The sequence below is a fragment of the Pteronotus mesoamericanus genome, unplaced genomic scaffold (genome assembly GCF_021234165.1).
Source record: "Pteronotus mesoamericanus isolate MK-2021 breed Mesoamerican mustached bat unplaced genomic scaffold, CSHL_Meso_final contig_221, whole genome shotgun sequence".
Lineage (NCBI taxonomy): Eukaryota > Metazoa > Chordata > Mammalia > Chiroptera > Mormoopidae > Pteronotus > Pteronotus mesoamericanus.
Genome location: NW_026555092.1, coordinates 632874 through 645515, shown reverse-complemented (window position 1 = coordinate 645515; position 12642 = coordinate 632874). Strand labels below are relative to the sequence as shown.

At 50.4% G+C, this 12642-nt stretch overlaps 1 protein-coding gene across 2 annotated transcripts in view; it reads left to right on the top strand.

The window, feature by feature from the left end:
- The window catches only part of TMCO4 (transmembrane and coiled-coil domains 4), an 81655-nt gene that overhangs the window by 22338 nt on the left and 46675 nt on the right, over nucleotides 1-12642 (top strand). For both annotated transcript variants that reach the window (XM_054571655.1, XM_054571656.1), the window contains 2 exons: nucleotides 155-182; nucleotides 11138-11270. In XM_054571655.1, the coding sequence (XP_054427630.1) occupies nucleotides 155-182; nucleotides 11138-11270 (161 nt within the window). The remainder of the gene's footprint in view (nucleotides 1-154; nucleotides 183-11137; nucleotides 11271-12642) is intronic.

The window sequence follows — 12642 nt, the reverse complement described above, 5'->3', positions numbered from 1 at the left end:
ATTTGCTTATTTATTTGCCTGACTCACCAGTAGAGTATAAGGCAGAGACGTTGTCTGTCTTGTTCTCCCAGTTAGTAAGCGTCAATAAATATTTGTCGAATGAGCAGGCTGGTTACATGTCCACTTATTGCCAATTCCTGTTGTTTTTCCCCAGGACCTGCTGAGCTTCTCACTCAAGGATGGTGAGTTGATTTTCTAAGTTCTGTAAATTGTGGGCACTCATGTTCACCCTCAGCTGGTAAAGCCTGGGATGCGTGTGGCCACCTGTGGCCTGATTCCCCCTGGTCTTTTTGGTGTGAGGAAGGAAAAGGAACCCCTTATCGTTGGGAAGTCAGGGAGCCCTTTCTTCGTGCCAAGCACTGTGTGGTGCTTCTCTGCGGTTACTTCATTTATTCCTCACCATGCCCTGAGGTGTTACCTCCCAAGTAGCTCTTGAATCTGGCCCCCTCCCCCTCTCCACCAACCACCCTGATCTGAGCCACCATCAGTCAGCCCCATTCTAGATGACAGCAGGGGTCCCCCCTCACAGGTCTTCCTGCCACCACTCCGGCCAGCAGTTTGTCCTCCATCCTGCAGCTCGAGTGACCCTTTCCAGACACAGGTCTGACAATGCTGCCTGCTGGCCCCATACCCACGACCACTCCGGCTGCACTCAAGAGAAAGAGGACCCTTCCTGGTGGGCTGGCCCCTCCCCCACCTCATCTCTCACCACAGGCCCCTGCCCCTCTTCCTACCTCGAATGCGAATACGCCCTGCTTCTGGCACCACGCATCTTTGCGCATGCCCCTCCCCTGGCGGGAGAATGTCTTGCTCCTCTTGCCCAGTTACCCTCTACCTCTCCCTCCACGCTCTCCTCAGCCATCAGTTCCCAGGGAGAGCCTTCCTGGACTCGCGCCTGTTGCAGCTGAACACCTAGCTACATGCTTCTTTGTTTGGTAACTGGCTTTCCCTCCAGATCATAAGCCCCATGGGGGCAGAACTATGCCCAGTTTTCTTCACCACACACTTCCAGCACCTGCACATAATAAACACTCAGTAAACATCTATTGAATGCATTAATGAGTTGGATCCTAGTGGTCCGTTTTATGGATGAGGAAGTCAGCTCAGAGATGTTAAGCAATTTGCCCATGACTGCTCAGTGAGTGGCAGCACAGGATTTCATTACGTTCATTTCCTAGGGCAGTTGTAACATGGATGGGTGGCTTAAAGCAACACAGACTTATTCTCTCCCAGCTCTGAAGACCAAAAGTCTGAAAGCAAGGTGTCAGCAGGGTCTCACTCCCTCTGAAGGCTGTAGGCGAGAACCCTTCAAAACTCTTTTAGCAACTGATAGCTCCAAGTGTCCTTGGCTTGTGACTGCATCACTCCAGTCTCCACCTTCATCTTCCATGGCTTTCTCTTCCTCCTCCCTTTCCTCTCCTCTGCATGGCCCTTATAAGGACAATGTACAGGCTGACCTCATCTTGAGATCGTCAACTTAATTACAGTAGCTTCCCCCACCTTCTCTGCAGTTCAGCTTTCCATGGTCTCCGTTACCCATGGTCCACCACAGTTCAAAAATATTAAATGGAAAATTTCAGAAATAAACAATTCCTAGGTTTTAAGTTACAAGCCGTTCTAAATAGTGTGGTGAAATCTTGAAGTTCTGCTCCATCTGGCCAGAGATGTGAATCACCTCTTTGTCCAGCATATCCCTGCCCCCTCCCATTAGTCACGTAATAGTCATCTCAGTTTTGAAGTAATTTATCAGCGTGAGACCACGTTCACATAACTCTTATTACAGTATGTTGTTATAATTATTCTATTTTATTATTAGTTACTGGTAATCTCTAACTCTGCTTAAATTATAAATTAAGCTTTACCATAGATATATATGTAAAAAAAAAAAACAAAACATAGCATGTACAGGACTCGGCAGGATCCACAATGTGAGGCATCCACTGGGGCTCTTGGAAAGACGCAGAGAAGGTCGATGTCATAGCTGGGCTATTTGTTCAGCTCCTTCCCCACATGCTCCATGAGGGCAGGGCCCTTGTCTGCATTGCTCACCATCATATCTCAGCCTTTACAACTCTGACGGGCACGTAGCGGGCATTTAGTGTTGGAGGGATGGCAGGATGGAAGGAAGAAAGGAAGGAAGGAAGGAAGAATGAATGGATAGAAGGATAGATGGACAGCCTATTTTTAGAGAACGAGTTTAGACACGAACAGGATGGTTTGTCTGAACTTGGGGGTTAAACTACACAGCAGAGGCAGAGGCTCTCTGTGCTGCTGGATTTCTCCTGGGTGTGATGCGAGGCAATTAGTCATGAAATCAGCCCAGGAAATCAACATGAAAAACTGCATTTCTCAGAACTTCCTGGAAGGTTGACCTTTGCCAACAGTATTAGGATCTTAGTCCCAAAACAATGCTACTTGGGCAGCTGCGTGGAATTTTGTGTGTGTATATGAGTGTGTTAATCATTTTCTTCTCCTCATCCTGTGACAATTCACGAAGCTCTGCCCACACAACGGAAAAAACACATCTTTTGTGTGTTGAAGGTTAACCTGAATCTGCACTAACCTTACATTAGGTTTCACATGATTGACATTTGGCATGATTGGCATGATTGACATTTGGGGCTGGATCGTTCTTTGTCACGGGGCCATTCTGCACACTGCTGGGTGTTTGGCAGCATCCCTGACCTCTATTCACTAGATACGAGAAGTACTTCCTGAGTGGTGACAACCAAAAATGTCTCCACACATTTTCAATTGTCCTCTGAGCAGGGGCGGGGGGCGAGAGGGGGGTGGCTGTTGCAAAACCAGCCCTGGTCTGAGAACCAGTGACCTAGGCCCCGAACGTGGCCATCTCAGGTGGGGCTGGTTTATTTGTACTTTGTAATCTTTACAGTTATTCTAGTTGCTCTTCTAGGTCCTGTAGAAAGCTTGTGAATTATTGCAGAGTATACAATCCTCAGATCAACTACCAACTAGGTCCTGTGATCCCCACCTACAGGAGAAGGAAATTAGGTTCAGAAGGTTAAGTAGCCCAGGAGTGCATTTCAAAGTTTAAAACTTCCATTTAAGGCAAAGTGAGCCTCACTGTGAACTCTGCATTAGTGCCCAGGAAACTTAAACTGAACCACGGATTTTGCGCCCTGTACTCTGAAGCCAAAGATGGCGTCAGCTCTAGGCCACAGGACCTGAGGTGCACTCTGCAGGGGACTAGCGATCTTTGCTGCAAACTTGGCTCTACTTTCTGACCTGGCCTCTGTTACTGAATTGCAAACCCTGCCTCCCTGATGAATCAGAAGGGTTTGAGATACTGGTCTTTGGTCCTGGTGAAATGCAAACATTGTCACCTGGTTGCTGGGTTCTCCAGTCAGCATCCTAGAGATTCATACAACTGGGTATCAGCATTAAAAACAGTTGGTTCATTCATTCGGCAAATAAGAACTGAGCACCCACTGCATGTGCCAGGCCCCGTGCTGGGCCCCAGGCCTAATTGTAACCGTAGCTGATATTCATTGAGTGCCTACAATGGGCAGGCCCTGAGCTCAGTGCTTTTTTCTAATTCTTTTAAGCCCCTCAGCGCCCCTGGGAGGTAGATGCTATTACTGTCCCCATTTTACGAAACAGGAAAATACAGCACAGAAAGAGAAATAACCTTCCCAAGGTCACACAGCTAGAAAGTGAGGGGGTCAAGTTTCAAACCCAGGCTGTGTGATTCCAGAGTCCACTCTTAACTGCTGCTGTGCGTCCCACGTGGAGAGAAACCGCCTTAGAGAGGGTTTGCTGAGGCCGGAAGGCGGATGGGTGCCCCGTGTGGCAGGAGCCAGAGGAGCAGCCGATCTTGCCAGCATCCCAGAGGGTGGAGCTGGAGCAGGGCCTTGGAAGTGGCCGCTCTGCTCCCATGACCGCTCCCGGGACACTGGTCATGAAATTGTCCCCCCAGAATAAGCCGTGAAGAGAAAAGGCAGGAGTCACGCCTGAAACAATCTGAGTTCAACTGCTGGCCCATGAGGGAGTCCATCCTAAAATCCCCTGCCCTCCAGCCACACGCTCCCTCACAAAGTGAAGACCCTGCACTCACACAGAGAAGCTTAAACCCACTGCCCAGCCGCGGCCGGGGTGATGGGTATACGATGTGGTTTCTTTACATGAAAAAAATTTAACTTAGGGTGAAAATTGGGATAAATATTCAAACAGTACACATAAAAATATGTAACTGGCAAAGTCAGTAAATCCCTGGCGGTAGTACGGTGAGCCAGCAGTTGTGTGCCTATGGCCTGAGAGGTGTGTCCCGGACCCCAGGGAGAGGAGGGACTCGGCCTCCCTGGCCTGTCATAGCAGCATGCAGCTCCAAGCTCCACCCCTCTCCCTGCTGTGTGGCTTAGAAAGCTCCTTAACTTCTCTGCTCTGTTCTTCCCCCATCTGCAGAAAGGGGCCTCACACTGCCAGCTTCCTGGGACCGTTGGGAGGATTAGCCATCACAGGAGCGGGCTCCTCGAGTGACGCCCAGCACTCAGTAGGAACGCCATCAATGGCGGTTTTCCCTCCTGGTGGAGGGGACCCAGGGATCGTCTTGATCACGCCCTGCCCCCAGGCTGAGTGCACCCAGACCTCAGACCTGAGACCTGTGGCGCACAGCTGTTTCTGAGAGTTGCAGCCACCTGCTTCAGAATCACCTGGGGCGTTGCTAAAAGTCCAGATTCCTGAGCCCCCCCTCAGGTCGTCTGCATGTGGGGCTGAGGAATCTGAATTTTCACCAGCTCCCTGTGACCTCCCGTTGGAGGTCTCATGGGAGAGGTCACCTTCCTCTCAAGACTCCATGGCTCCACATCTGGATTCAAGTGCATAGTAATTCGTAGGTTCCTGTTGCCCAGGTTCTCAAAAGGTGGTGGCGTAGAGGCTGCTGCTGGGATGTTTCCCCTCCATTTGACCTTGAACTTTTGAAAATTCCTCCCTGTGACAGGGAACAGGCTCTCTGGGGCTGACCCTTAGCTCTCTGTGCTGGAAGGGACCTCCGGAGACCTGCTCCTTTGTCCTTCAGGTGGGTTTCCAAAAGTACTGGCCCAGACACTAGGCTGGGAGGGACCCGAGCAGCCCTTCGGAGGAGTAGGGGGATGTTGCGGGCCCACTGCCCACCGCTAGACAGGTGAGGGAAGGTTAAGTTCAAATGAGGTCAGCAGATAGGAGCAGAAGCCGAAAGCAATGGGCAGGCTTGAGAAACATGGAGAAGACAGTGTTGTGCTGTCTTATAGTCACGATTCACCTGTCCTGGGTGGGGCCAAGGGCACACACAGCCTCTGCGGCTATGCTGCCTGCTTCACTGCTCGCCAGCTGGGTGACCCTGGGCACGTGGCCTCAGTTCTCTATGTGTCAGTTTCCTCCTTGATTAAATGGAGGCATTAATAGTACCTGCCTCCATCATCGGTTGTGAGGATTCAATAAATCAGTACATGTAGGGGTAGCACCAAGTCCATTTAGAGTGAGTAGTGAAGGAGCGAAGATTCTGGTATGATTGCCATTATGAATCATAGGATGTTTCTGCTGGAAGAGGATACATTTCTCATCAAGTGCTACTTGATCCCCCTCCCCTGTTTGGACCTCTCCCCACGGAGATCCGTTCATTCATTCAGCCTACGATATTTCATTCTTTACTCTCATACATCCACTTTGTTTTAGGCACAGGTCTAGGTGCCAGGGATGTACAGTGGATCTGGAGCTTATGTTCTAGAATAATAAACAGGTAGGCAAATTTAAAAATCAAGCTATCCCTGAATGGGTGGCTCAGTTGGTTGGAACGTCGTTCCATACACCAAAAAGGTTATGGGTTTGATTCCCAGTCAGGGAGCGTATGGGAAGCAACTGATCAATGTTTCTCTCTCACATCAATGCTTCTTTCTCTCCCTTCCTCTCTCTCTAAAATCAATACACATATCCTTGGGTGTGAGGATTTTTAAAAAATCAAGTTATAAATAACGATAAGAAGAAAGTACCTCATGGTAAAGGAATGGAAAGCAATGGAGCAGACCCAGGGAAGACTTCTCTGAGGAGGCGACATTTGAGGGAGGAACCGAGTGATGAGCAGGTCTTGGAGAGCAATTTCCAAGTGTTGTGGTCGAGAGAGATGACCCCACCCAGAGGAGGAGAGGGGTCTTACTCAGCAAACCCACTTCCTCCCTCATACCTTGGGGGAGCAGGACTCAGAAGGTGCTGGACACAGAGAATAAGTCTCAGCCGGAGCTGGGAAGCAGAAAAAGGTCTTTTATGCAGCTGGGAGTGGGAAGGGGCACGTCAGAGGACCCTGGCAAAAAAGTGGGGAGCTTCAGTTAGTTAATAATCTAACAGATCTTTGTCCTGGGCGCTGGGAAACAATAAGGAACAAAGCGAAGTTTTCTGCCCTGGTGGGTCTAATGCTCTGGTGGGGAGATCCAGGCAATAAACCTACTCACAGATATAAGAGTGGTAGGAGACAGGGCGATGGGGACTGGGGGGCTGGGGCACGGGCTGTTCCACCTCAGAGGCTGATGGCTCCTCTAAGGAGGTGACATTTGAGTAGAGACCTGATGGATGAGAAGGGACCAGCCAGGTGGAGCTGGCGGGGGGTGGGGGGGGGCCTTTTTCATTAAAAGCAGCAAGTGCAAAGGCCCTGGGGCAGGGGTGGGCTTGGCTTCCTGGTGGAACAGCTACTAGTGCATGAAACAAGGACCGATATAGAGGGAGGTGGGAGAGGGTGGCCGGAAGGCGTCAGATGATGTTCCCCTTACGGACTGTGGGGAGAGCTGTGGATTTGATCCGGGACTCGGGGGAGCTGTGGGAGGGCTTCAAGCTGAGGGAGAAAACATGATGAGACTTAGGGCTTTAAAGAACCCCTCTGGCTGCTGCGTGACACACAAGGTACAGGCACGAGCCTGAAAGATGAGCAGCCGGTGAGACGGCCAATGGTTGAAGAGCGATGGTGGTCCCAGTGGCAGTCACAGCGGCGGGGGCCGAGCAGATGGAGCACAGCTGCCAGGCTCAGGACATGTTCTGGCGGTGCCGCTGTCCACATCGGCTGGTGGGCTAGGACGTCAGGATGAGAGGAACAAAGGACAGCGCCCAGGCTTTTGGCCCAAACCCCAAGACAGAGCAGACAAGCCTTTGAGGGATGAGCTGGCCACCCGACAAGTTGGTGGGAGAGCCAAGACCAGAGAACCCCGGTGTCCTGAGTAGCCTGGGACCCGTGCCCCTCCCCAACCCCTTAGCACGTCCCTTAAATAGAATGTCAGCTCCCAGTCCAGCAGCCCGGCCACCAACGTCCTTGAAATGACCCTTACTTGAGGCTGACGCTCTAGAGCCCCGTGCCTGAGAATACCTTGCAAGGCCACCTGTGCACCTGGCGGCCTGTATGACTGCAGCCTTGATGGATGGAACATAAATTAGTGACTAATTATAATTGCCACCAATTAGTGCCATGGCAAAGGCTTGGTTCCTTTCCACAGCTCAATTATCACCCAGGTGCAATAGCCTATGATCCAATCAGGGCCCAGGGAGTGCCTTTGTTTGGAGGTTTAACCAACCTAGTGACCCCAAGACACAGCAAGTGTCTGTTCCCCAGCACGTAGACTGTTCCACAAGCGGCAGGGCACCCAGGGGTGGCTGGGCCAAGGCTGCCAGACCGTAGCTCGCTCTGAGGACCCTTGTTTAAGGAAGGAACTGGTTTATTGTGCAGAAGCTGAAACATCAAACTTCAGGACTAGGGGTGGCGGGGGAGGGGGAGGGGCTGCGTCATGCTGAAGGGCAGCCGCCACTACTGTTGCCTATATTAGTGCGCGGCAGGGGAGACCAATTCTGTAACATGCGCTGGGGCCCATCATAGCCAGAGCCCTCTCCTCTCAACTTTGTGAGGTGACTCTGTTTCCCTTTTTCACCTGACAGAGGATGAGCTATGCACTCAAGGTTAGATGTACAAACAGAATCCCTACCCCGATTTGTCAAGTCAATTGAACACTCATCCTTTGTGCCGGGCACTAGTCTAAGGACTGGGGATAGAGCAGTGACAATGACTACCCTTATAAAGTTTGTATTTCAGAAGGAGAGACTAACAAATGAGTATGCAAGAGAGCGGAGGGTTCTGGGAGAAATCAAATGCAGTGTTGAAGGGATAGAGAGTAACGGCGGTGGCTGGGAAGCCCTCTCTGGGTGGGAGACGTTTGAGCAGAGACCTGAATTAGGAGGAGGAGCCTCATGTGAAGATCTGGAAAATGAGCCTTCCAGGTCGTGGAAACATCCAGTGCAAAGGCTCTATAGAAGGAACATTCTAGAAAGGAAGGTCAGAGATTTGGCCAGGGGCCTCCTGGGTCATGGTAGGGTTTTGATTTCATTCTAGTGATGACAGATTTCAGGTCTACATCATCTCCAAGGAAAGAAGAGAGCGAAGTGCAGGAGTCCCGGCTCCAGACATGGAGACGTTTCTGGGGTTGGGAGCATTGGAATCAAGGAGCGAGGGAGACTCAGGGGAGCCAGGATGACAGCATGCGGTCCCTGCAGACCACTGGGCCTCAGACTCGGCTGTGCCTGCTCAGAGACGGGTTCCAGGTCCCGTGCCGGGCCTGCTGGACCAGAATCTCTGGGGGGTGGCATGCGCTGGGTCTGAGAAGTTTCATGAGCAACACCCCTTCTGTCCCCGCCGATTTGGAGCCAGTTGAGAGATTTCAAAGGAATGAGGTAGGCGGAGCTCCAGCGTCAGCTGGTAACTGGGGAACATGGCGGTAGTTTGGCTGGTTGAGTGGGCAGACAGGCCCCACCCGAGGGAACCTAGCTGCCCTGCTGACATCGCTGCCTGCTGGAGTGGGCAGCCAGTCCTAGAGAGCAGAGAAAATATCGGACAGGAGCCAGTCACATAAGTCACCCTCCTGCCCAAAAGGGCAGCGGGGGAGAGGAGGCAGGTAGAGAGGTGGGACGCCTGAGGCCAGGCAAAGGGGGGTCCCATATACCCTCCAGGGTCAAAAAATGGAGCCCTCTTTTTTGACGAGCTTCTCAGATAATGCTGATGTTCTGTCGGACTTGGGAATCTGTTTCAGACAATGCACATCATCACACGGCCTGTACGAATGTGGGTGCGGATGAGCTGGATACTGAGTCCTTGGGACTTTCCCTCTTTGTCAGAAAGATCCCATTCCTGGTCATGGCACATGCCTGGGTTGCAAAGTCAGTCCCAGGTCAGGGCACGTACAGGAGGCAGCCAATTGATGTTTTTCTTCCACGTCAATGTTTCCCTCTCTCTTTCCCAACCTTCCCCTTCCTCTAAAATCAATAAGCATGTTCTCAGGGGAGGGTAAAAAAAAAAAAAAAAAAAAAGGGCGGAGTGAAATAAGCAACATGGTAAGCATACGAATTTCTAGTGTTAAAAAAAGAAAATAGCAGGGGAGGGGGTTAAAAACAAAAGTGGCAAAATCGAGAGCCATTCCGCCAGCCACAGGAAGGCACAGAGCCTTCTTCTCCATTGCACGGTGAGGGTATCCCTGCGGGCCCACAGTCGGGGGCGCACAGCCTGGCGTGGGAGTGGGTGGGAGATGACCCCACATGCCAGGCTATGAGGCACAGACTGGGTCCCGGGGGCAGATGGAGGTGAAGGGACCAGTGAAGATTTGCTTGGGCGAGGCCAGGCAGCGGGTGGGAAGAAGTGAAATGGATGCAGTAGAGATGTTTTCATATGGCGTCCGTAAGACTCGGAGACGTGGGATGTAAGGAGTAAGGGAGGAGGGCCGTGGGTGTCCCAGGTCTCTGGCCTGGGTGCTGGGTGATGCAGTGTTCTAAGGCTCAGCACCCAAGAGGAGAGCCAGAAAGGCCCTTTATGCCACACGGGGCCCATCATCTGGGACGGGCTGTACAGCTGAGGCTGGTAATGGAATCCGTCCTGGTAGAATCAGGGGCACTTGGCACAGGGCCCTGTCCCTTGTGCTGCCTGAAGACAAATCCCTTCCACAGAGCTGGGTCACCTGACCCCTTCCAGGTCCCCTTCTTATGAACCAGACACTGACGTATTCTTACAGGCTTCTGAGCTGTATAAACAGCTTGGACAGAACACCTTTGGCTAGATTTTGACAGATTAATTTTTCCAGTCATAAATTAACCCAAGATTGTTATGGGTAATTTTTAAAAGACAAAGAAAATCCTCTTTTTAACATATTTCTCCTTTTGTTCCATGCAGTGTTGTTTGTTGGTTTGTCTGTCTCCTTATTTGGGACCCTGTGACATATTATCAAGTGAATCTTCTATCCATTTTTTAAATCTATTTCATTCCATAAGCATTTTTCCCAGGAATCATTTTCGATGGCTTTATGGTTTTCCACTGGGCAATGTGCTATAGTTACTTATCTAACCCCTGATGTTAGAAATCTCTAATTGTTTCCACTTTCATGTTATACGTGCAACAGTAAGCCCTTTATTTACTAAATAGTTTCCACATTTAAGATTGTTTTCTTAAGATGAGAATGTGAGAAATGGAGTTCCTGGGCCAAAGGAGCAATACATCTTTTTGTATGTGTGTGTGGTAAACTAATAACATAAAATGTAGCATCTTGCCCATTTGCTTGTGTACATTTGAGCAGCATCAAGCACGTTCACGTTGCTGTGAACCATCGCCCCCACCCGTCCCCAGAACTCTTCATCGTGCGGGACTGAAAGTCCGCCCCATTAAACACTAACTCCCCTTCCCCCCTTCCCATACCTCTTCATGACTGCCATTCTCCTTTCTGGGCCTGTCATTTAGGGGATGCACATTTTTAAAGTCTTTGATGTAAACGTTGTCGGACTGCCCTCCAGAGAGTTTATACCATGCACACTCCCCCTTGAGCACCTGTGTTCATTGTCTCCCTAAGAGCTTTGGGATTAATTTAAAAACAAACAAACAAACAATAAAATAAAAATAAAAACCTGATCTTCTCTAATTTGGGGAAAAAAGTACCACCTTGCTTCTGATGGCTATTTTTAATGGTGGCCCAGGATTCCACCCAGGAAGGCCACCCGTTGTGTAAATGACTGGTTCTTGTGCGGTTGTGTTTTTGACGTTTCCAGGGTTTGGGTTTTATCAGTTAACTCTGCTGTTAACATCTCTGTTCTCAAAAGCCAAACTGACTCTCTGCCCGTGTTGTTTCTCTCTTTCGAGGGCAATACGATGCGCGGGCCCGAGTCCTCATTTGCCACATGACCTCCCTCCTCCGGGTGCCCTCGGGAGAGCTGGATCTCCTTGAAGAGACGTTCCTTGAGAGCCTGAAGGAAACCAAGGAGGAGGATTCTGAGTAAGGGAGCCCCGAGACCCGGCCCCACCTGCCGGGAATCGACAACTGCCACTTGAGAACCCTTTTCAAAGAACGATCCCCTCTTTCCTTTCCCTCTGTTAAGAGATGGTGCACGGGGAGTCCCTAAGGCAGCCCGGACTCACTGTGGGGCCTTAGCAAGTCACTTCCCCCTCTGGGCCCCGGTCCTCATTCCTCGGAAGAGGGGATTGAACGGATGATCGCTAAGGGCTTGTGACTTTAACATTCTGTGGCCCCGACACTCTGCTTCACATCAGGTTCTCGTCCACGGGCCAGAATGGCCCGGGTTTAAATCCTACCTCTGACACTCTATCTGCTTTTTTGACCTTGAGCAGGTTCCCCCAGCTTCTCTGAGCCACAATATTCTTATCTATGAAATGGGAATAAGGTTAGTGTCCTCCTAGGATGGTTGTGAAAAAGGAATGTGACCATAGCATAAGGGCTGACCTGAGCCAGTCATTGGTAGGTATGAGCCCTTCCCTTCCCCCACACGCCCCTGTACCTACCAGCTGTAGAGCAGCTTTGCTGCCTACGTGTGAGTGTGTAGAGGGAAATTATCCTGGCAACGTGGCCAGAGCTCAGCTCTTTGCTTAACACCTTGCACAGGCTCTAATCTCAGAGCAACCGATCGATCCAGTCACAGCCTAATTACAGGTTCCTTGCACCAGGCACGTCTCCCAGCCTTGGGTTATGTTGGGATATGATGACTGTCTCTGAACAGCCAGGTGGTGCCAGCTCAGCCCATCTGGGAATCTAGCTCCAAAGCCAAGTTCAGAACTGGAGCCGCATCCCCTGCCAGGGTTTTGAGAAGAGAGAGGCAGTTTCTCTGAGAAACGAGGGACCTCAGTCTATTCGAATAGCCTGAAAACAGCCTAGTGTTCACTCCCAGAGCTGTGTCAGTAAAGAAACGCCTGGACCCAGGTCAGCTCCCGCTGTCACAGGGCTGCCTCGATTCTGGGGCTGGTTTGAACATGGGTAGTATCTCACAAGCCTTGAAATGAAGGAAACTCTTAGTTATTGTTTGCAAAGCTTATCGTCAGAAAGAAATCTATTACCCAGAGAACTTGTTCTAATAACACCAGTAATCAGATGAGAGATTACTTAAAAACAGAAGTTCTAACATGGCCCAGCTCTGCCACTTAACAGTTGTGTAACCTTGGACAAGTTAGTTAACTTCTCTGGGCCTCAGATTCCTCATCTGCAAAATGGGGCTAATAATAATAACACCCTGCTCATAGGGTTCTTGGGGGATTCAAATGAGTTCATACATGTAAAGTGCTTCGAGCAGGCCTTGGACAGACTCATTAGTTGATAAATATTATTTGCTATAGTATCTGTTATCATTGCTGTTATT